The sequence below is a fragment of the Equus asinus genome, chromosome 13 (genome assembly GCF_041296235.1).
Source record: "Equus asinus isolate D_3611 breed Donkey chromosome 13, EquAss-T2T_v2, whole genome shotgun sequence".
NCBI lineage: Eukaryota > Metazoa > Chordata > Mammalia > Perissodactyla > Equidae > Equus > Equus asinus.
Window position 1 is genome coordinate 58,243,550 of NC_091802.1, and position 24,000 is coordinate 58,267,549.

The 24,000-nt window shown below is 56.0% G+C and overlaps 1 protein-coding gene across 1 annotated transcript in view; it reads right to left on the reverse strand.

Annotated features, from left to right (window-relative positions):
* Positions 1-24,000, reverse strand: part of DNAH17 (dynein axonemal heavy chain 17) — a 121,213-nt gene that overhangs the window by 42,554 nt on the left and 54,659 nt on the right. Inside the window, exons 39-55 of the mRNA XM_014863319.3 lie at positions 22,107-22,264; positions 21,480-21,618; positions 21,075-21,302; positions 20,481-20,618; positions 19,076-19,208; positions 16,811-16,938; positions 15,957-16,105; positions 11,753-12,035; positions 11,486-11,659; positions 11,068-11,275; positions 10,717-10,882; positions 8,223-8,325; positions 7,362-7,509; positions 6,900-6,991; positions 5,307-5,468; positions 4,629-4,793; positions 4,248-4,439 (exon numbers count right to left, since the gene is read on the reverse strand). Coding sequence (XP_014718805.3) covers positions 4,248-4,439; positions 4,629-4,793; positions 5,307-5,468; positions 6,900-6,991; positions 7,362-7,509; positions 8,223-8,325; positions 10,717-10,882; positions 11,068-11,275; positions 11,486-11,659; positions 11,753-12,035; positions 15,957-16,105; positions 16,811-16,938; positions 19,076-19,208; positions 20,481-20,618; positions 21,075-21,302; positions 21,480-21,618; positions 22,107-22,264 — 2,766 coding nt within the window. The remainder of the gene's footprint in view (positions 1-4,247; positions 4,440-4,628; positions 4,794-5,306; positions 5,469-6,899; positions 6,992-7,361; positions 7,510-8,222; positions 8,326-10,716; positions 10,883-11,067; positions 11,276-11,485; positions 11,660-11,752; positions 12,036-15,956; positions 16,106-16,810; positions 16,939-19,075; positions 19,209-20,480; positions 20,619-21,074; positions 21,303-21,479; positions 21,619-22,106; positions 22,265-24,000) is intronic.

A 24,000-nucleotide genomic window follows, 5' to 3' on the forward strand; every position in this document is an offset into this window, starting at 1 on the left:
AGACCTTGAGAGTCCCAGAAATCTTTCTTTCGACTCCTTGGCTCACCGACCACGCATCATAGAGTAGTATGAATAGCTTGCTATTTTTGAAAAATACACCAATTTACATGTCGACTGTAAACATACGTTAAAAATGTCTGTCGGCATCATCTAAGTATCACTGTGAATTTTCAGTTTGCTGATTTGCTTTTCTACAGTGCCTCACCTTCCTGTAAGGCCTGTGGGCCTCCGTACTCGTTTAAAAGCTCAGCTCTGCCCTGTGGGAGCAGCCCGCCCCCCTGGCATCTCTGTTCAGAGGAACATCGCCGAGGTCCCTGAGCGGGAGTCGAGGGGGTGGGGGAGTGGTGACTGGGGTCAAAAGTCAACCACAAATTCCGTGCTTTTGATGAGCTAAAAAAAAAAAAAAAACGTCAAAGGGAAGCCCTGGGCTTGGAAAGGCAGAGGCCACAGGTGGGAGTCAGCACCGGCAGCACCCCTGGACTCGGCCTCCTGCTGCCCTGGAGACAGAATCGCTCTTCTCAGTTCACAGCGCTATCAGCTATCGCGTTCGTTGGTTGGAGGCCGACCATCCCGGAGTTCGTGCTATGTGTCTACTATGGAGGCTTAGTTGCAGGTGTGGGTCCAGCGGCCATCCCCAGGGAGGAGGAGCGAGGAGAGCAGGCGCTGATGGCAGCTTCCGGCAGGTCCGGAGCACAAGCGCCCGTCCTCAGGAACACCGCTGGCGGCTCTTCACGCCCGCAGGTGGAATGCCTGGGCGGTGGGGGGAAAGCTGCGAAGTTGCACCAAGTTCAGATTCCGATCCGGCTTAGCTTAGCTCGCCAAGGCAAGGGAAGCTGCTTGGAGAGAGCCTACTAACTGCTGCAGGATCCAGGCCAGAGCAGAAGATTCTGGAAAGACCCAAGGCCCGTAAGGCCTGTGAAGGGAGCTGAGGGCTCGGCTTGTGGAGGACCGGCCCCCTCGGCCCTGCGACTCCTCTTCGGCTGCGTCTTCTCCTCCTCGCTCTCTCTTCAGCTCCTGCCCCTGGTTCTCTCAGTGCCCCCAGGAGAGCCTGCTATGGCCAAGACCACAGGGCCATCTGTCTGGATTCTCTGTGGCCTTGACCCCACCATCTCAAAGCTCGTCTCTGGGCTTCTGGCCACAGCTCCCGCCGTGGCACTCGCTGCGTGCCTGCTGACCGCTGCTCTGTGCCGTGGCCCTCGTCCTGTCCGCCCCAGGGATTCTGTCCTGCCTCAGCCTGTTTATCCTCTCTTGCATGGTCTCCTCCACTCCCACCCGCTTTGGCCATGTGGCCTGTCCTGACATCTCCACCTCCCACCTTTTCCTGCATTTTCCCACCTCCATGTCCACTTGCGTGTCAGCCATCTCCTCCTAGTATCCCCTAAATTCCTCAGACGCCCACATACGCAACACAGCATTCATTATCGTGGTTTCTCCCAGCATTTGCGTCTCGGCTGCCCTTGCCCCCAGCCCACTTCTCCCCCGTCATCTCCTGTCTGGTTGAGGGTGCCATCATGCTAGAACTGCTCCAGCTGCAAACGGCATTGTCAGCTCCAGAAGCTCAGCTCCTGCGGGTCCCCTGTCTGGCTAGAACACACTGCAGAGGCCCTTTTCCTCGCTGTAGCCGTCATTGTTGCCGGTAGAGAGGAAGGAATGTGGAGACAAGATTTGGGAGTTGGGGGGCTGGCCCCGTGGCTGAGTGGTTAAGTTTGCACACTCTGCTGCAGGCAGCTCAGTGTTTCGTTGGTTCGAATCCTGGGCGCGGACATGGCACTGCTCATCAAACCACACTGAGGCAGCGCCCCACATGCCACAACTAGAAGGACCCACAACGAAGAATATACAACTATGTACCAGGGGGCTTTGGGGATAAAAAGGAAAAAAATCAAATAAAAAAAAATTCTTTAAAAAAAAAAAAGATTTGGGAGTGGGTCTCAAGGAAGTGGGAAGAAGGGGTGTGGCCAGGGCTGCGAGATGGACAGGGAGCTTTCTCAGACCTTCATCACAGGTTGCACAAACACAAGGCCCAGCTTCCGCCCTCCTCTTGGTCTGATGGCCGCTCCCCGGCCCTCCTTGTTCAACAGCAGCTGCAAGTCAGGGAGGCCACCCGGCCTGCTTGGACCACGGCCGCCCCTCACTCAGTTTCCAGGGCTTCTCCACAGAGTCCGGCCCAGCTCTCTGGGCTACTACTCCAGCCTTGGGAAAGGTCTCACAGGAATAAAAAAAGCACGCTGCCACCTGGCCTGAGGACTGTGTGTGGGGAGCTGGGGTCAATGGGTGGGATCCCAGCAAGGTGCCCGCCTCCACGCTCCCATGGGGCAGGCAGAGCCCTCGCTGGCCCACCTCTAGGTTCTGGTTCACGTCACTCCCTTCTCCCTTTTCACTACACTGCCCGGTTCCAGCCTTGGTGGGGTCACCGGGCTTCTGCGGCACCACCCCACCGGTCACCCTGCGGCAATCTCTGCTGTCTTCAGACCGTCCTCCACTTTGTTCCAGAACACTGCCAGGTCTTGCTCCTCTTCTGCTCAAACATCTTGATGGTATCTCGTTTTCTCAGGACTAAGTCCAGGATTTTCCACGTGGCACATGATGTCCCCGGGGTTGGATCCGGACCCCTTTCCTGCCATATCTCTGATGTCCAGTGGGCGCCCACAGATGATGGAAGGGATTTTATGACATAATATCTATCATATCATTGTGAATGTGTATGTTACACTAATAACACATACATATACATATAACATCTTACTGTGATGCTGTCATTAGAACAATTACATCTTGTAACTGCTCAGGAGTCTGCTTCCCCTAATACAAGCAAAGTCTGTTAGCCCTGTATCTCTCTGGCCTTCCCTCCAAATCCATAGAAGCTGCTTAGTAAATGATACGAATGGTTAGTGCAGAGCCCGTTCACCGCGGGTGTAGAGTAATGAATTGCGAGAGAACGGATCACAGAGCTGCTACAGTCAACGCCTTCGAGTGAAATAACACTGTTAACACTGAACACCCACCGCTGGCCCTAAAGTGAGGGACCCGGAACAAAATCCTCATGAGGATGGAGCGGAGAGTGTGAGGCAATCATGAAATAAACCAACGCTATTTGGCCAATAGAATAGAAACTTTTCAATGGAGAAAACTCAGTAAAAATACACAGCTCCAGATGCAAGGATTCTAGCCACCCTGAGTGCCCTTGGGGAGATCAGTGTGAACTAGCTCAATCGGCCGAGGTGAGAACCGGGCAGACCCATGGCGCATGGACTCAGTTCAGGAGGTAGGGTTTGGGATAAGCTAGGTTGGGAAGACCTTGTCCCTTAACACTTGGATTTAAAAATCCAGTGGGTTAGTACCTTGATAGAAAGAGTAGAATGCACTGGGGGCACTGGGGACACTGACAACCAGAAGCCAGATGCCCACCCAGAGGTTGCCGTCCCTGGCACAGCCTGCTTGGCCGTGCTGGGAGAGCAGGGCTGAGAATTAGCTCTTTGTCCCATTGTCCTTTCCAGGGCCTCTGCCCACAGACCACCCCCTCCCACCGAGGTTCCAGGGCGCCACGCTCTGGCTGGGCTCCAGATCCGTCCAGCGAAAGCCACCGGGCCAGGGCTGCGTTGGGGCCGTGTGGCATAGGGAGGGTCCTCGTGGGTCTGGACTGTCCTGACCAACAGAAGCAGCCCCAGCACCAAGGCAGAGAGAGGTGCCCATGTGACGTGGTCAAATGCACTTCAGTTCTGATCTGAAGCACTGTGACGACTTTTTTCTGGACTAATCGTGTTTGACTAGCACAGTTCCCCGAGAGAGCAAATTTTCGGGGAAAAGAAATCAATAAAGAGCCGCGGCAGCATGTCTTGGGGATGGAAGCCCTGTTTACGCTAGTGTTTCTGTCATTAATTCAGAAAGCATCCACCCAGGGCCCCACCCATGCAGTTAGACAGCCAGTGACGATTCTGAGAACTGGGGACAACGCAGAACGATCCAGTGACCAGGGGCCAGAACCAAGTCCCTTTGCTGCTGTTGCCCTTGTCGACGGTATGGACTCAAACCTCCCAGGTAATTGAGACCCACACTTCCTTTCACCTTTGTCACATGGGCGTGGGCACTGGCCAAAATGTCTCCTGGCCTTTACTTTCTAAGTTGAAGACCCCGCTGGTGCCATTCGGGGGCTCGGTGCTGGCTGGCTTCATTTTGGAAACAGGAGTGCTGAGAGTTTTCTCCGCTTCCCCTCCCCAAGGGCGGCTTATTGAAAAGCGGCGTCTCACCTTGAGGTCCGGGATCCCGTAGCCCTTCTTGAGGGTGATCTGAAACACGTCCAGGGCGCTGATGTACGCGGCCAGGCGCGAGAGGCTCTGCTTGCCGCTGCCGCCCACCCCCACCAGCAGGGCGTTCCCCCGGGGAGACTCCAGGATGCGATTGATCCTGCAGATGTGAGCCACGGCGTCTTCAAACAGCACCTGGAGACACCGAGAGAGGCCTCGACATGGCACCGTGCGTGGACTCACCTCCTTGCAGAGCACGGGGTCTCATCAGTCCCCCAGCAACGTTTGCCACGAGTTACGCAGCCCCAGAGTGCCATTGGGATGTTTACAATGAGACAGAAGGAGAAATCCGCGTCCGGTGCTGTCAGCTCGAGCACTACTCACCAAGTTCATGACCGCGTTGACTTCGTTGTAACTGTCCAGGACGTCCACTAGGAGCTTGTTCAGGTGAGCCGTGTCAGTTACCGAGAAGTATTTGGGATCGCCGATCCCTTGAGCAAAGTGGCAGAAGATATTTGGTTTGGCAAATAAGAGCTCATCGCCAAGATCCTAGACACGAGAGAGGATGCTTCTGCTGTTTGCCACCACGGGCACACAGATAGTCAACAGCAGCCCTAGCACCTTACCATGGTCACGTCAGGATGCCAGGCCGTCTTCAGGGGCCCAAACCACTGCTGCCAGGGGCTGTGCAAACCACTGGACAAAATTCCCTGATGAGCTGGTCCAATCCCCATCATATCAGGAATGAACTGATCATCCAAAAAAGGCAATTGTGCCAAGAAAACCCAGGACACCGGAGCCGAGCACAGTGACCCCAGCAGGGTCGTCCTCCGCTCCAAGTGGATGGAGTGAGGTCATCACGGCCTGATCTACTGAGGGGTCAATTTCTTCTCACTCAGATGGACCCCCTCGTGACAGAGTCATTTTGTGGGACCCAACGTGGTCCTTCCCATCCCAACCCAAGGGCCCTTCCAAGAGGGCTGGGGTTATCATTGGCCCCAGGCACTCTGCCCACTTGGAGCCTGTCTGGGCTCAGCAGAGGAACTTGGTGGCTTGACTTACATCAAAGAATTTCTTGGTGGAAGCAATGGTGATTCTGCGCAATATTTCCTGGTCTTTTTCCTCAACCATTTTGTCACCGTACACTCTTTCAGCTTCATGCAGCCAGAGGCGAACGAGGTCAAGCGGGGTTTTCAGGACCTCTGCTGTGGAGAATAAGAGGCCCTGCCCCAGACACAGCATGGTCAGCATCTTTAGCTGGGCTACCGGGAAAGCCAAGTGCTGTACGTAGATGAAATGAGAAGACGGGCACTTCCCCGGGGAGTGATCCACTAAGGTCCTGATGCAATGTCTACTCAGGGCCAGGAAAGCCACTGATTGCCAAGACCATGCAAATCCTGGAGGCTGGAGGGGGTGTCTGTGGCCTGAGGGACGGGGGGAAGTTTTCCTCACAGGACAGGGCTGAGGGCTTCATCCTTTAATGGGGTGGCTGGTAGAGAAGGGGCAAGAGAGGCTGATCGTGGAGGGGAGCCAGACTACCAAAGGCACAGAAAAGTGGGTTACAAACTTGGGCTCTGCAGGAAGCCTGGCTGGGCCCAGTCCTGGCTTGGCCATTTGCCAACCAAGTGACCTGGGCGAGTTCAACAGGTGCTTATTGAGGGTCTGCACTCTCCTGGGTTCTGGGAACACAGTGACAACACAACAGACCCTACCTTCATGGAGTTGGTGTTCTATAGGGAGATGTAACTAGGCAAACAAAATAACAAGGTAATTGCACATTGCGATGGGTGCTATGAATGACATAAACAGAGGCAGCGAGACAGGGTGCATAGGGATGAGGAGGGGCCTCTTGAGGGCGTGACATTTGAGCTGACACTTGAAGTGGGAGGAGATGGGCATGACTTAACCTCTCTGAGACTTGGGCTCCCCTTCTGTAAAATGGGGACGTTTGAACATATTACATGTTGTTTGGAGGAGAAAATAGAGGTGTAAGTGGCCAAACCCAGTGCTAGGCTCACACTAAACAGTCGATAAATAAGAGGAAACATCATCACTGTCATCACCACCACCACCACCATTATCATCATCACCGTCACCATCCTTGTCACTATCACCATCATCACTATTACCATCAATTATCATCATCACTATTACCATCACTGTCGCTATTACCATCATCACCATCATCACCACCATCATCATCGTCATCGTTATCATCATCATCACCATCAACACTATCATCATCATCACCACCATCAGTATCCTCATCATCACCACCAATTATCCTCACCACCATCACCGTCACCAATACTATTATCACCATCATCATCACCATCACTATCATTACCGGCATTGTCACCATCACCACCATTGTCATCATACCATCATCATCATCATTATCACCCTCATCACTCTCATTACCATCCTCATCATTATCACCATCGATATCATTATCACCATCATTATCACTATCACCATCATCACTACCATCATCATCATCACGATCATCACCATCATCATTAATATCATCACCATCACTGTCGTCAGTTCATAGGTCACTTTGTTTTCTCTCCTGAGAGCAGCAAGGAGGAGAGCACCTGTGGATCAGGGACTTGGCCATAAGGTGGCATGACATAGAGCTAAAAGAGCAGGTACCTGGAAAATATTGGAGAGGTCCCTGAGGTTGAAGACATAGTGAAACTTAATGGCGGTAGGAAGAAATGTCGTTGTGACCTTCTGATGCAGGGCTGTTATAGGAAAAAGACACATCGATTCTTATGTACTCTTAATGGCCTCAGGAAGCGCAAAGCTTCAGATATAGTTTCTAAAGCAAATGGACTATCAAATGGTGACTTGAGTAAGAATGTGCGCAGCTGAGGAGGGAAGAAGTCTGCCGCCCTCCTGACGTGTAAATCGTTTCTGTATGCTGAACTTCCTATCCTCTGCCTCCCCCTCTAGCAATCGGATTTCACTATAATCTCCTCTTGAAACATAGCATCGTTTAAAAATATTGATTTAAAAGTATAAATAAAATATTTACCGGGGGAAAATCTGAAGAAGCCATCAGCCCCATAAAGCAGTGGGTTGTAATGACAGGAGAGGAGATGGCCAGCTTACCCAGGGCCGAGGCCACCAGCTGGTTGCTCATCCTCTGAACCACCATGGGGACCGAGCGAAAGGCCAGGTGCTGGGACAGGATCGTGTTGTAGATGGTCGCGAGGGCCTCCTGGCCCGGGAAGCTCACAGCAAACACGCAGAAGTGGCGCTGTCCGGAACAACCACAAACCCGCGTCAGGCAGCTCTCGGGCACCAGCTCACGGCCGGGGCCACCTTCTTGGGAGCAGACTCTGTCCTCATTGTCTAAGTTCTTTTGAGCATGATCAGAATGGACAGTTTCCCTCCCCGGGTCTTGTATGTGGTAAAATTCCATTAAATATTGATTATATCTGAATCAGCCAAGTTTACTTCATGCTCTCAAGACAAATGTTGGCAGAGGCAAGAGCGTGTCTCAGAGCACAGACCTGGGTTTGTATTCCGGGTCTCCATCTGCTTAGATAATTCAGAGGTGAGGTCCTGCCTGGGTGGGGTTGCAGATACAACACAGAATATCCTGTTAAATCTGAATTTCAGATAAGCAACAAATAATTTTTTTTTTTAGTATAAGTATGTCCCAGATATTGTATGGGACATGCTTATGCTAAACAAATATTTGCTGTTTATCTGAAATTCAGATTTGACTGGGCGTCTGTATTGTTATTTGCTAAATCTGGCAGCCCTTTGGGATCACAGGGAGGGCTGGCTAGCCTCTTGACACCCCTGCTCCCCAGAATTTCCTGACACCTTCTGAAAGGTTGGGGAGTTCTCTGGAGGATGTCAGCCCACAGCCCTAACAGCCCAGATCAATGCTTTGACTCTCATTTGCCTAAGGGAGCCTCAGACCCACGGCAGCTGAGCGAACCGAGATTGACTGCTGCCTACCTGAAGCCTGGGGTCGATGGTGAAGGATCCAGAAGTGGGATTCATGCACGCCACATACTGGCAGTTATGGACATCTTTCAGTGTCAGCTTCTGTCTGTCATACCTGCACGAGGGAGACCAGTGTAGAGGTGTGCCACCGGCCTGGAGGAGCCATCTCCGGCCCCCCACCCTACTCCAATAATGCCTTGCATGTGGTTAAAAAAAACCCCCAATAAATATGAATTATATGTGAAAGAGCCAATTTTGCTTCATGCTGTCAAGAAAAGTCTTTAAACAGGAGGCAACAGAGTGGCTTAGCGTGTAGGTCTGGGTTCAAACTCTAGCTCTTCCATTTAGTAGCATCGGGACCCTAGGTAAGCTGGTTACCCTCTCGTGCCTCAGTATCTCATCTGTGCAACGAGTCATTATGAGGATGGAATGAGCTAACACACGCAAACACACTTGGGAAGTACCTGAAATACAGTAAGTGTTTAATAAATGTTTACCACCCCCCCATAATCATTGTAGTTATTAATCACTATGATTATGATTATTAAATAGGCAGAATAATTTCCTTGATGCCAGGGCACCGCTAAACCTTCCAGGGGCTCAGATGGGTTTAAAGGATATAAAGAGTTTGCGCGTCTTTTCATGTACTTGACCTTTTGGGTTTTCCCCCATGATGCATTTGTTCCCGTTGGGGGTTGCTGCCTGTTCTTGCAGCTTTACAGGAATTCCTTGACCGCTCCAGATAATCCTCCACTGTCAGTTTTAGACACTGCAAGCATTACTCCCATTCTGTAAACTCTGTGTGTAGGTTTGCGCCTGGTGTCTCTTGAGAACAAAAGTCCTTAATTTCTATGTAAATCAAAGTAGTCCTGTTTTGGCCTCTACTTTCTGCTTCGGAAACTTGTGTTAAGAAGGCCTTCCCTCTGCAGGTCACGGAGACCTTCTCCTCGGTTTTCTTCTGCCGACCTCCTACTCTCTCCTTTCGCTTGTGGGTCTGCACTCCACAGGGGCCGCACCCTCGTCTACGTGCCAGGTGGTGTTCGGAGCTGCTATTCCTTCCACACTTGCTGACAGAGCCACTGAGCAGCCCACCCTTCCCTGTTGGTCGTGGGGCCACCTTTCTCTGATATTCTAGAGGGATCTTTCACATCTGACTATGCCTCCCCCTCCTACGGATCCTTCAGGATAAACTCGGGCAGGTGTGGACCCAGGGCTGAAGCCTCCTGACTCTGAGGGCCCTTTTGAAAGAAAAGAATACAAAATATCTCAGTTTAGCAAATTCTGCAGGAATGCATGACCCGATGAACCCACTCTGAGGGCGTGGAACCGGGGGCTTCCCGGGCCTCACAGTGGCGCCCCCTTGAGGGGGCATGGGCGGCCCTCACAGTCTCTCTCCTGTCTTCCCCTCCTGCCTCCTCCCCTCAGCACGTGTTCTCGGCCCTGGCCATCCCACACCACTATCAGCTCCTCAAAGACGTGGAGCTCTCTCCAGGCCCCGCTCAGGGTGTCGCTCTTGGCCCGGCTGTCACCTCCCTGCAGCTCGCCCTCGCTTCTCTGCTGTCTGTGCGGGTTCCCACAGCCCGCTAGCGCTGTGAGCAGGCGCCGGGTAGCGGGGGAAAGGCAGGCGACGGAGTCAGATGATCATGGGCCTGACATCCAGCTCTGCCGCTCCTTGGGGCTGGGACCGAGAGGAGGCGACCACCCCTTGGTGCCTCTGTTTCTTGGCAGTAAGGGGCAGACTCTGAGCATCCTCTGACTGACTTCTGAAGGGATTTCTCAGGTTCCTTTACTTTGAGAACCCCCAGGCGTACCCAGGCCACTTGCCAGATCATTCCAGGACCCTTATTTCAAGAGACGCTTATTGTAACCACACTAAATGTTCTGATCTTTCCAAACTGCAAACTTCAACCTGCCACCCGTGGCTTTCTGTTGCCCTGGGGAGAAAGCCTGTCCCCTGCCCAGTGGCCCATGGGTCCTGGGGTCCGGCTGCAGCTGCCCTGGACGCCCCACCCTCTGGCCATCACCCTCCAGCCACGCTGGCCTCCTTTGGCTCCTCCACGTGCCATCCTCCCTCCTGCCCCAGGGCCGGTGCACGTGGCGTTTCTCTGCCCAGGACCCTCTCCCTTCAAGCTTGCACGGCCAGTCCCACCTCAGCCACCTGCTCTCAGCTGCAGTGCGGCCACCCCAGGAGTGTCTCTGAGCCAGCAGTGGGCTCCTCCCTGACCACCCTGGGGGTCTTCCCTGAGAGCTCTCCCTTCACTCTAACTGCACCTCTCTGCCTCCTCCACCAGATGGACACCTCGATGGAAGAGGGACCTGTCTGTGTCTGTGCTGCTCCGTGGGAGCTCTGGGAACAGCTGCCAGCCTGGGGCCTAGCAGACGCCCAGGGCTTGTCTGTGGAATGGATGAGGAGAGGAGACCCTGATGGACTCCCAGGCAGCCCTGTGGCCCCCTCCTGGCCCCTGAAGCCCCGCCCCTCACCTCAGCCCCACCCCAACTCACTCACCAGTGCCCATGGTCCATATGCTGCCGGATGAGTGTGTGGGGGGCCACCGTCCCGTACTTGTCCACCTCCGGCATGTTCATGTCGTCGATGAAGTAGATTAGCTTCTTGGTGCCTGGTGGCCCATAGTTCCTCCCTGACTTCTTCTCCAGCGGCTTCTCCAGAACCCCTAGAGGAGGGAGCAGGTTGGCCATGCTGTGCCGGATAGACGCCGGGGGGCCCAGAGCCCCCTGCTCCCAGCCTCGGCCCCCCCCGCACCCCTGCTCCTGGCCCTGACCCCCACCCCTGCATCCCTTCTCCCAGCCCTGGCCCCCCGACACACATCCTTGCTTCCAGCCCCAGCCCCGGCCTCACCCTGCAGCATGGCTGAGGTGGTGTAGAAGTTGAAGGGCACAGCCTGCACCAGGTAGCTGTCGCTGTCCAGGCTGTCCAGCTTGTCTCCCATCAGCACCGACTTGCCTGTGCCCGCATTCCCCACCAGCATCACCGGCCACGACTTCTCCATGAGTAAGTCCATGAAGTAGCGGATGCGGATGGTCTCGATGGTGTGCACCAGAGAGGCCTGGGGGGAGGGCAGGGACAGCGTTTCCTCCTGCTGACTTCTTGCAGACCCCAACAGCGGTCTTGGGGTTTGTTAAATCCCCAGGTTTACTGAAAAGGTCCCACTGTTGAAAATCATTTGCACTTGGACATTCCATCAGGAAGCGTGGCCTGGGGCGCCGAGTCCTGCTCCCAAATGGTCAGTAAATGGTCCCCACTCTGGGGAGGTTACCTGCAGTGGGATGTCAGGGTCCAGCTCGAAGGCGGGCACTTTGTCCGTCCACGGCAGGAACTTTTTGGTGTCAGGGTCTATGTAGTAGTCAAAGATGGTCCCCTGCGAGGGGAACTTGATCGTTTTAAACTCGTTGATCCACCATCTGCTGAACTCGACTCGATAATCTATGAGCTGTTAGAAAACAAAAACGAAGCCAGGGCCCAGCTAGAGGAGGTCGAGAGGCCCGTTCCCGGCGGCTGGGTCCCTGCGGCCACAGCCGCTCACCTGGTCCTGGAACATGGCGCCGCCAAAGGCCCAGAAGCAGGCGAACACGAAGTAGAGCTCGTAGAGCTCCTTGGGGGAGTCGGGCGGCGCGTTCTTCTCCGTGAGCAGGCACTCGAGCAGGTACAGGATCATCTGGACGACCGTGACCTCGGGCACCGGCGTGATCTTCTTGAACCCAAAGCGCAGCTTATCTAGGCACGTGGGCAGGTACTTGTCGAAGAGGATCATCAGGTTGGCCTTCTCCGACTGCACCTTGCGCCTCTCAATCCAGCTGCTCACCACCCTGGGGGAGACGGGAGGCGCCGGTGACGGGGCCACCATGTCCCTCTCGTTAGTGCACACCTCCTGGTGCCTCCACATCATTCTGGTGCTCCCGCCTGGCGATGAGGCCAGTCACAGACCTTAGGAGGGTCTCATGAGGATGCTGGGGGTGTGCTCGTTCTCTGGGATTCTAGCTGCGGGGGTGCTGTAAGCCTACAACAACTGGGAGCCATCTTTGCTGCCTCAAATGAAGCTAATATTGAGGGCAGGAGAGCTGAGTATAGGAGGAGAGAGGAGAGAAAGGTTTCATGACAATATCTGGTGGGGGGCAGGGAGAGAAGGGATGGGAAGGGAAGAGAAAGGAGAGAAGAGCAGGGATATCTTATTACACCATCTGGACTCCTGGATCCAGCCATGCCTGATGAATGCCCCGGTGAATTGAGCCAATAGACTTTTTTTGTGTGCTTCAGTGAGTTTGAGTTGAATTTGTCAGGTTCAGTGGAAGAGTCCAAACCCATGCAGCAGGCAATCCTGAGGAGCCATAGTGGGTTGTCTGGCACACAGCCACCTCTGGAGTGGGTGGCATAGAGGCGGTCCACCACAACGACAAGGGTGTGGACCCTGGAGCCCTGCTGCCTGGGTTTGTAATCGGCTCTACTTGGCCAGCAGTGGCCTTAGGCAAGTTACTCAACATGTCGAGGTCCCAGATTTCCCATCTGTAAATGGGAGTGAAGGTAATAACTCCCATTTCAGGGGACTGCCTGGGCTGATATTTACAAAGCCCGTGGAAGGGAGCGTGGTCCACAGCGAGTGCTAAGTAAGTATCCCCTAAAAGCATGCAGAGCGCCTGCTCCCTCGCCAGTCGAGGAGCCGAGGAGCCGTCATTTCCAGGATGGGAGCATAAGCAGGAAGCTCACGTCACCGAACAGCTCTCCTGGCCGCCCAGCCAACAGGCGCGCCCTTGTGTCTGCAAGTGAGCCAGCTGGAGCTCGGGCACGGGAAGCACTGCTTCTTACTGCCCCGCCATCAGACAGAGACCCGAGAGCTCCAACCCTCTGCCCCACTGCACCCTGGATTATCCAGGAAAACCCATCAGGCCTTTAGACAATCCATGTCTGCACGCAAAACATGGGCCCTAGCGCCGGGCCAGTCAGGAGCTGGATTCCAAAGACAGTGGCTCTTCAGAATAGAGACCAATTTGCAAGTCTATACATAGACTGCAGCGTTTGCCTTCTGTTTTCAAGGCGGTTGTGTCAAATTTTAATTTTGCCTTGGTTGGAGTCATTTGGTGCATGCAAATGCGCATGCCGGCTTTGATTTGAAACTCGAGCCCGGAGAGACACACGGAGGATGAGTCGGCTTCCCTGCCCGTGCTGAGGCGGGCTCCTGGCCCTGCCCCCAGGCAGCTGGGACTCGTCAGGCCCTGGAGCCTCACTTCACTTCCCCCCAGGATGAGTTCTTCCACCATCTCGCCGCCTGAGTCACTGCTGTCCGGCAGCCACCTGCGGGAGCGGGAGCACAGCTCTCCCTCTGGGCTGGTGCTGGTCCGTCTCTCAGACTCTTCACTTCTCTCCTCCAGCAAAACTCGGGCCTCCCTCGTCCCCCCCAAAGAGGCGCTCGTCTTCTTGATCACCCCTCTGGGGGCCCCAAGAACTGCTCCTGGCTGAAGGGCGTGTCTCGGGTTTCCACCTCTGCCTATACGGGCTTACCTGCTGGCTCTCTCTTCTCCACCCTGCCGGGCGTCCCCCGCACGCCCCTCCAGCCCGGCCCCTTCTCGTCCCTGCCTCTAACAGCTGCCACGCAGACTGTGTTTCAGGTCTCTTGCCTTGTCTGCTGCCCACCCTGAAAACTCTCAAACGTTGTGTAGTGGGCAGAATGGGGGCCCCCGCAAAAGACATGTCCACCCGGGACCTGTGGATGTGACCTTATTTGGAAAATGGGTCTTAGCACACGTGATCAAGTTAAGGACCTGGAGATGAAGGCATCCTGGATTAGGGTGGGCCCTAATCCAATGACTGGTCCTTAGAAGGGGGAAGTTGGGAGACAGAGGCACGTGCAGAGAGAAGATGGGCTGAGACACAGAGAAGACGGCCATGTGACTAGAGTGAGGTGCCTACAAGCCAAGGGACACCCAGGGTCACCGGCAGCCACCAGATGCTGGGAGAGAGGCTGGAACAGATGCTCCCGCAGGGCCTCCAGAGCGTCCAGCCCTGCCCACACCTTGATCTCGGACTTCTGGTCTCCGGAACTGGGAGAGAATAAACTTCCATTTTGGAAGCCACCCAGTTTGTGGTCCTTTGTCACAGCAGCCACAGGACACTGACAGAAGTGGGACAACAATGTTGCTAGAGAAGGTGACACAGCACTGCTGGGTCTCCATGGCCCTTCAGCCCCCTGTAGGTCAGGCCAGCCCCCCGTCCTGTCCCTGCAGGGGCCACTGTGCTCAGGTGCCCATCTCAGACCCTGGCCTTGCTATGTCCCGGCACTTGGTCTCACTTCCCACTGCGGAGGCTGAGAGGCGCATCACGCAGGAACCCCTGCGCCCCCTCCCTCTCCCCGCCCACACACTTGCCCGCCCCTGGAAACACCCGTGCCTGCTCCCCATGCTCCAACATCACCCTCATCCTGAAAAAACAAACTTTCCTTCTCGTCGCCCCAGCTGCTACAAGACTCATTTCCAGAAAGAGCTGCATTTCCAGTGCCTCCTCCCAGTTCCTCCCCAACGAACCGCCACCTGGCTTCTGCCCCATCACGCCAGGAAGTTCTCCATCCTGCGTCACCCATGGGCTTCCAGCTGCAAGTCCAGTGGCAGCGTTTCTGTCCTTGGCTCCTGGACCCTCTGGATGTGACCCTCTCGACCCCACCGTCCTCCGGAAGCTTTTTCCTCCCCGGGTATGTGGGACGCCATCTCCCTTCTGCCTTTGGGGCTGATGCTTCTGGAATCCCCCATGCATTTCTCTTCCTCTCAACACGGTCTTGGTTTCCAGACTTCTCTTGCCATTCTCCGCAGCTCTCCTGGAGAATCTAGTCCCCCGGCATGGAATATCCTAGGGCCAGACACACAGTAGGTGCACAGAAAGTACAAGTTGGATGAATGAACGAATGAACCGCCTGCAGCAAAGGCGTTTCTCCTGAGCCTGTTGGTCCTGGAATGCTGCACCAGGATTTCTACTCAAAATGCGGAAGGACGAGGCTCCTTGTGCTGGCACGCGCTCTGTCAGTTACTAGCCTCGTGTCAAGCAGGAGCACATGCCTCCAGAGCGAAGTCTTCCATTTCTCAAGATTTCAACCATCGCAAACATCCATCCATCCTCCCTCCCCGTCCCCAGAGACCACCCACTGCCCACCGGCATGAGCAGCTCTCCTCTTCATGGCAGAAAGGGCCCCTGTATACTGGCCCTGCAGCTGGTCCAGCATCCTCACATTTCCTACCAAGAGCATCCTCACATTTCCTACCAAGAGCATCCTCGCGCTTCACGCTCCATCCAGGAACACCCGACCACTGCCCGCCCCTGGGAACCTCACGCTCTCGCCCCCCACGTCCCTGTAAAGGCTGGTTCCTGCCTGGAGTGCTCCCCCCAGTTTGTGTCCACCTGGAAACTTCCCTCTCCTCTCAGGTGTCAGCAAAACTTCAACTCCTCCGGGAAGACTTCCTGTCTCCAAGACAGGCTTCGCCCCTCCCCCCTTACCCTTGGAGCTCCCGGCATGTGGTGCAACCTTCCCTTTCATTGGCTGCCATGTTGGAGCCTCACTGTGCATTCACATCACTTATTTACATGTCTGTCCCTCATCCTTTCGCCACCACGACCCTGGTGCCTGGGGAGGGCCCAGCACACGGTACTTATCGCATGAATGAATGAATGAATGAACGCATGCAGGTGTCCCTCTGCACCTCGTCTTTCTCTGCCACAGTTTGGAGCAGGAGAACCAAAATCCCACTCACGGGTTCCAGCCTAGGTCAGCGGGGTTGATGTAGAGGATGCCAGCTCTGGAGACGGTGGCCGGGGTGGCTGTCCTCAGGTGGCTGATCTCGAACACCAGCCTCATGGTGCGGTTCAGGGGGATCCGCTCGTTGCTGGCCAGGGTGAGGACCTGGGAAGGGAGACTGGCCTGTGGGTTTTCAGCGGCACGTGGCTGTCGTCCTGATGGTGCGTCACACGACGCCTCTCAGAACAAGGAGGAGGGAGCCAGGGAGCCCGCACCCACGCCCCACAGCTGACCGGCTTCCCCAAACCCGGCGTTTCTCAGCCGTCCCTGATGCCAGTGCCCCCACCCGCCCCGGGACAACACGAGAGGCTTCCAGACGGGCGCACCAGGTAGGACTTCACTGTGATAGGAAATCTGCTTTTTCTAACCGTGACCCCTCCCCTTCCCCGGGAATTCCTGAGTTCCCTCCACCTGACTGAGAACCCTTTTCTTAAGCTACTTCTAGATAATTCTAAATGCTGTTTCTGCCTTCTAAGATATTAGCTATCCTTTCCACGTTATGCCATATGTCAATTAGACAAGGATGCTCTCCACATTTGCACCCTTTACCCATGCTGCTGCTGCTGCAAAATACCTAAGACAGGGCGCACGGGACACGGCGTCATACGAGGAGCACATCTCGTGACCGGGGACTTGCCCTGTTCATAATTTTTTGCACAGAGTTGCAGACAGACCCCCCCCTCCAAGTCCCAGTCTATGGCAGGTTCTGTCTGTCATGTGTGGCAGGTGGTGATGTGTGGCATTTCCCAAGAGCTCCCCCCAGTTATTGTGGTTTTGGGGTTAGCTCTGGAATCCAGGAGTCCTTCGAACCTTGTTGTCATCCATGACAGTGTTGAGAGATTCAATCCACATGGGGTCTATGTCCCCATCCAGGACGATCCACTTGGGGCCATCGTGAGTGATGTTGGCCAGGTCCCGCATTATGGTGGAGAAAAGGCCTGAGAGAGAGCACAGCTGGTGTGAGTGAGCAGGGCTGGTGTGCGTGAGCAGGCTGATGTGAGCCAGCAGGGCTGGTGTGAGTGAGCAGGGCTGGTGTGAGTGAGCAGGCTGGTGTGAGTGATCAGCACTGGTGTGAGTGAGCAGGGCTGGTGTGAGTGAGCAGGCCTGTGTGACCAGGCTGGTGTGAGCCAGCAGGGCTGGTGTGAGTGAGCAGGGCTGGTGTGAGTGAGCAGGCTGGTGTGAGTGATCAGCACTGGTGTGAGTGAGCAGGCCTGTGTGACCAGGCTGGTGTGAGTGATCAGCACTGGTGTGAGTGAGCAGGGCTGGTGTGAGTGAGCAGGCCTGTGTGACCAGGCTGGTGTGAGCCAGCAGGGCTGGTGTGAGTGAGCAGGGCTGGTGTGAGTGAGCAGGCTGGTGTGAGTGATCAGCACTGGTGTGAGTGAGCAGGGCTGGTGTGAGTGAGCAGGCCTGTGTGACCAGGCTGGTGTGAGTGAGCAGGGCTGGTGTGAGTGAGCAGGCCTGTGTGACCAGGCTGGTGTGAGTGATCAGCACTGGTGTGAGTGAGCAGGGCTGGTGTGAGTGAGCAGGCCTGTGTGACCAGGCTGGTGTGAGTGAGCAGGGCTGGTGTGAGTGAGCAGGCCTGTGTGACCAGGCTGGTGTGAGTGATCAGCACTGGTGTGAGTGAGCAGGGCTGGTGTGAGTGAGCAGGCCTGTGTGAGCAGGCTGGTGTGAGTGAGCAGGGCTGGTGTGAGCAGGCTGGTGTGAGTGATCAGCACTGGTGTGAGTGAGCAGGCTGGTTGAATGAGCAGGGTTGCAAGGGGCCAACAGCAGACCAGGTGCTCTCTGAAGTGCTCTCTGAGGCCACGGAGGCTGAGACCAACCTTGTCCCCTTCAGTCCCCACTGGGCCTGACCCTGGCCTCTCTCTCCTGGAGGTGGCCTGTCCCTGCTTCAGAGGGACAGCAGAGGCCCTCACACAGGAGGCCATGGGCTCATTTCCCACCCTTGTCCTTGACCCTGAGGACCCTCTTTTATGTCCGCACCCCAGGCCCTGCCCTTTGCCCTCCTCTGACCCTGCCAAGGCCTGCCCCCACTCCAGTCTTGTTCAGTTCTTTGAGGTTCAGCACCCCTACGTGGAGCATGACCCACACTCGGCACTCTACCCTTCCATTCCTTCCTTCCTTCCTTCCTTCCTTCAACAAAGGTCTGCTGAGTACTCTCAATGTGTCAGGCTCGGAGCAGAGGACTTGGGGACAATCAGAGCCCCTGCCAACCTCCATGGAAGTGCATTCTACTGGGGGAGAAACGAAAGATACAGACGCAGAAATAGACGTGTCACATGACAGGAAGGGTGACCAAGCCACGAAGAGAAAGCAGGGCAAGGGGTAGAGAAGGAGTGGGGGCTGGGGAGGCCTCTTGAAGCAGAACGCAGGAGCAGAGCCCCCTCTGGGTTCCAGTCTAGAAGGGGGATGCACGGAGGCTCTGACGGGGTGAGTGTGGGCAGCATCCCCCTGGAGCCATGTGCCCTGCCTCTTCCATCCTCCTCAGTGCCCATCTATCCACCTGGACTGTGCCTTGGGCGCCCCGAACCTCCCGACCCCTGTCCGCACCCCCAGCCTCTCTAGCCCCTTCTCCAGTGTCCCCTGAGTTCTCTCTACAAAGTGCAAACCCCGTCAAACCCCTTCCTCAGAGAAACTCCTTTCCCAGCACCCCACGGCTCCGGGGCCGCCACAACCGGGCTCAAGCCTGCTTTCCAGGCTCGCCTCCCAACCACCTCGGGGAGGGGGCCCCTTCCCCTTGGCCTGCTCGGGGCAGGACCGCTGATGCTCAAGCATCCCAAGTCCTTGTGGCTTCCAATTCCTCCCAACCTGGGGGCGGGGACCCATGTTCTCACTGCTTTCATAAGCACCGTCATCATGCGCCGTGTGTGTGTGTGTGTGTGTGTGTGTGTGTGTGTGTGTGTGCTGCCCCGCCCCAGGCCTGCTGAGGGTCTTTCTCAGGGGCCTCGCCAGGCACGCGGGAAAGTCTCACACGTTCACAGCACTGAGCACGGCCGAGTGACCAGAATCAAGTGGGCCCGGGTGTGATGCCTGGGGACCCCACGCCCTGCTCGGCCCCTGGGGCCAGCGCTCCAGTACCGTCTTTCCATTCCCTGGTCGCCGGGTTGATGATGCCAAAGAGCTCGTCGCAGGTGACGGCCTTGGGGTCCAGGTCCACGGCGACCGGCTTCCTCTTCAGGTTCTGATAGGTCTTGTTGAGCGACCTGAGGACCTGCGTGGAGGCAGAGGCGTTCACGGGGGCTGCTGGGGCGCCATCCACACGTGGGAGGGGCCCCTCGTGCAAACCACAGGCAGAATCCCTGCTGTGGTCTGTTTTGCTTTGATGACACACTGGTGAGTTTGTCCCCCTAACAACGACCCGGATGACAGGAAGTGAGCTGTAAACCTTCTCATCTGCAGACGGCAAACCCGCTTGCCTGGAGACCACGCTAAGACCTGGGACAATTTTCATGAGTTTCCTGATGATAAAAGTAAAATGTGCTCATCGAAAAACAAACTAAGAGGGGGCTGGCCCTGTGGCGGAGTGGTTAAGTTCATGTGCTCTGCTTCGATGGCCCGGGGTTCACGGGCTCGGATCCTGGGCATGGACCTGTGCACCGCTCATCAAGCCATGTTGTGGCAGCAACCCGCATAGAAGAACTGGAAGGACTCACAACTAGGATATACAGCTATGTACTGGGCTTTGGAGAGAAAAAAGAAAGAGGAAGCTTGGCAACAGATGTTAGCTCGGGGCCAATCTTCCTCACCAAAAAAGAAAAAACAAACCGGAACTTTAAAAAAAAGAAAAGAAAAACAAATTAAGAGAAAAAAATGACCCATAATTCCTCCACCCAGATGAAAGGGCTTTTAAGGACATTTGAGGATGTTTCATATGTATATGTGTGTAAACAGACAGATATACATATATATATATATATATATTTTTTTTTTTAGAAAATTGGGTTCATACGGTTTCTGCCTTTTAAAAAATAACTTGCTGTGAGCGTACCAATGTTACTAGTCTTGGGAAATGATCTTTAAGAATAGCATAACAGTCTATCCTGTGGGCGTCTAGCTGAACTCTTGGCTGGTTTAGAATTTTCCGGTGTTACAGATATTAGTGACATTGGCCACCACGCCCTGCTTTTCACCATGCCCCAGGCAATGGCAGGGGACAGGAGGTTGGCGGATGGGGGGCTGGTGCAGGGAGGCAGGCGGGGCCAGGAGGGCAGGGAGCTGGCCGCAGGAAGGCAAGTGACTGGTGTCGAGAGGGAAGGAGCAGGAAGATCAGAGAACCGAGGAGGAGCAGGGCCTCATCAGTGGACCAGCGTCCCATGGCCGCTCCTCACCTCCTCCTCTACCCTCCCACAGCTTCCTTCCTGGCCCACGACACCTTTCGAGCCCCGGATGCACTGGGCTGGGGCCCCTGGGGTGGGGACCACTGTGCTGGAACCATGCAGGGCCCTTCGAGGAGGCCCAGGGCGCGGCCGCGAGGGTGGCATGCCTGAGACTTGCCGCTGCCCGCGTTCCCGATGACGAACACGGAGTGCCGGACCTGCAACAGCTCCTCCAGCTGCACGACCTTCAGCACGAAGCTGTCTTCTGCCTGCAGCTTGAGCTCCACGACGCTCTGCTTGATGATCTGGGGGGCACACGCAGGACGGGGCCTGAACCTGTGGTGCAAGGACCAGGTGGCCTTTCTGGGTGGGGGAGCTTCCTGCCTAGCGGAACATGGCAGAAGAGAATGGCGGCCCTCCGGCGTGGATGTTTGCAGGTCCTGCCATTGACGCTACTGAGACCTCCGTGCAGGGGCTGGGTTTGCCCCAAGCCCCCTCCGGTTCCTTGCTCAACTCCCCAGTGTTGAGACGGGGCTGGCCAGGGCTGGTGAGGCGGCCTGTGGGCTCAGGGTGTTTCTCGTAGCAGAGGGAGCCGTGCGTGTGTGTCCGTCGCCGGCTGGCAGACGTGGCCACCTACCCCAGTGCTGCCCCTGACTCTGAGGTACCAACCCGACACGTGATGGAAAGAGCCGTCCTTGGCAGGCGGGAGGCCCTGGCGCAGCTGGGCTTCCAGGCTGGACTCGAGGTCCTGCAGAACCTACCTTTTCAAAGTTCAGGTCCCGTTTCCGAGGCACGTCCAGGGCCGGGAAGAGGTCCCCAATCAGCCCCATGAACACGGGCAGGTCGTCGGTCACGATCTTGGGGATGTTGAAGTCCCTCAGTGCCCTCATGAGCACCTGGTCCTCTGCCCGGCTGGGGTCGCCCCTCTTCAGGGAGCCAGCCACCACCAGCACGGACTTGATGGCTCGCAAGCCCCAGTCATAATGATCCTGTGGGCAGAGCGTCGGGTGCACGGCTGTGAGCACGCCTTCTCACACTGGCCAGTGGGGGGCGCTACTGGCACGTGTGGCGCCTTCACCAGGCCAGTGTGGAAGCCAGTCTGGGTCAACGGAGTCTTTAACGTTGTCCCGCCCCGCCCTGTGGGCCCCAGGACACTGTCGACACACCTGCTTCGATAGCAGCTCTTTGCACAAGGTGTAGAGTGTGATGAACTTCCTGGCCAGCAGGCGGGCTTCCAGAAAGCCCTCGGCCACCAGCATGATCTCGCATATCAGCTCAAAGTCGGGGACCACCATAGCACAGGGCCTGGGGGAGATAGCGGGGTCTGCCTGGGCTCCTTCCTCTTCCTCCCACGCCCCACCTGCCCCTCCTCAGCTAGGTGCACACCCCTGCCAGGAGGCCCACAGCATCACTGGTCAAGATTCTAGGGCCAGGTGTCGGACTCCCGGCCCTGCTTCCCTCTCCCCTGCCCACCTCACTTGTTCCCCCACACCCTCCACATGGAGGGTCTCCAGGCCCTGCAGTCACTCCATGCGACCCCTCTGAGAGTCACCCTGAACCCTGGCTTCCATTGTCTTGTACCGACAGGCAGATTGTGCCTCAAATGGGGCCCTCCAGCCCTGGGAACACGGGCAGCAAGAAGTCCACCGTCTGCTTGTTAAGGAGGCCCTGGCCCGCTAGTCCCTTCTGACCCGGGAGCCCTGTCTCCACAACTTCTCCGCCCCCCATCTTGCCCTCTGCCCTCCTCCACCTGCTCTCCCAGGCACTTCTTCCTCTGGCCCGGGCCCACACACCGGAATAAGGCCTTTAAGTTCTCGGGCAGCTCCGTGCGTCCCGCGTACCCAGGGTTCATGGTGATGAAGATGCCGACCGTGGGGATGAGACTTATTGTCTCTCCCAGGAAATTAAAAGTCTTTTTCTTGGCCCGAATTGCATCTTGGACACACTTTACCTAAACAATGGGCACACAGACACGTCAGCATGGGAACGGCCAGCTTCAACAGGCCGGACGGGTCTTCATTTGTGTTAAAGCGTGAGGCTAAGAATTTGCAGAGGACCCTCTTGGTCTCTTTTTGTACAAAAAAAAATGAATTTTAACTTTTGAGATGATTGCACATTCAAAGGCAGTTGTAAGAAAGGATGCACCCCTCGCCAGCGTCCGGCCCCGAGTCACAGTACCATCTCGCACAATTATAGTGCAGTATCACAACCGGGACACAGACATGGACCATGGAGACACTTTGGCACAGCGAGGACCAATGTGGCCCTCCAGAGCCACACCCACCTCCCTCTCGCCCCCACCCCTTCCTTGACCCCGCAACCACTGATCTGCTCTCCATTTCCGTCCTTCTGTCGTTCCACGGATGTTACTAAGTGGGATCGGCCAGGGTGTAACCTGAGATGGGCTGTTGTCACCCAGTGCACTGCCCTGGACATCCCGCCAGGTTGTGTCTGTATTGATGGTTCCTTCCTCATTATTGCTGAGGGGTGTTCCCCCTCCTGGCCATGTTAGGTGTCCCGTTCCTGCCCTGGCAGTGACCCGTGGGAGGACGGACCTTCTTTAAGAAAGTGGTACTGGGTGAAAGCTGAATTTCAGGGATTAGCTGCTGTCCATTCTCTGCTCCTGCGGAGGTGGCTGCAGACCTCCAGGCCACCACTTGAGGGCACCCGGCACTCACGGTCAAAACCTTCCAGAGGCTGCATGTCCTAAGTCTCTGCCTTTAGAGCAAAGCTCACGCTAGGGCTGTCCTGGACTTTCCTCCCCAGCCCAGTCTGCCCGGGGATAGCTCACACCCTGGCAGGGCTCGGGGCTGGGGTGGGGACCTTAGGACTCTTCACTGCCTCCCCTCTTGCTCCTCCATTTGAGTCATCAAACACTTACTGCCTGATATGGTCTCTACATAAATATTCTGAGGTCTGTTCACTGACTTTGGCGGTTGGGTACTAACTCTGCTCCTGCACTGGGGGTGGGGGTCAGCGGCCAGCACTGCCGGCGGGTCCTGGGGACGCTGGCTGCCTGTCATTCTGTCTTTGCCTTACTGGCCTCCACCCCAGGGCTCAGGGACAACTCCACGTAGGGAGGGTCATAACAGTGGAAGGTGCCGGCTCCCTGTGTCCACCTCTAATCCCGCCAGCAAACCCGTGTCATTGAAACCATTTTACAGATTAGAAAATGGAGGCACAGAGAGTTTAAATCATTGCCGAGCACAGAATGAAGGAGACAAATTAGTAAATTTAGATCAGGGTTTACACCCAGCTTGTGGGTTTTGAGAGGCCGGGGCTGGTTTCACACATCCACGCCCTCCTCTGCTCCTCCCGCCCGCCTGCCTTGCGTACCTGGAGGGGGCTGTTCAGCCTGCCCCGCAGCCTCACCTCACACGTGGTCTAGAAAGTCCAGGGGGCTTGTACCTACTCATCTCTCTATTGTGTGGGTGGGGGGGGTGGGTCTGAGCACCATCAACATCCTGACTTCTGGGTCCTTTTGGAATATCACAGTTGAGCCTGGGCCCCAAGGTTGGCCTCAGCTTCCCTGCGAGGACCTGGTTCTCAGCTCCAGCGCATAGGATCACGGAGGCACGTGTTTACGATGCAGCAATGCTCGGCCAAACATGCGGGGCGGGGCCCCCATAGGCAATTTAACTGGCAGCCAGGGGTCATGCCAGCCCAGGGCTGCCCCCTGACCTGGGA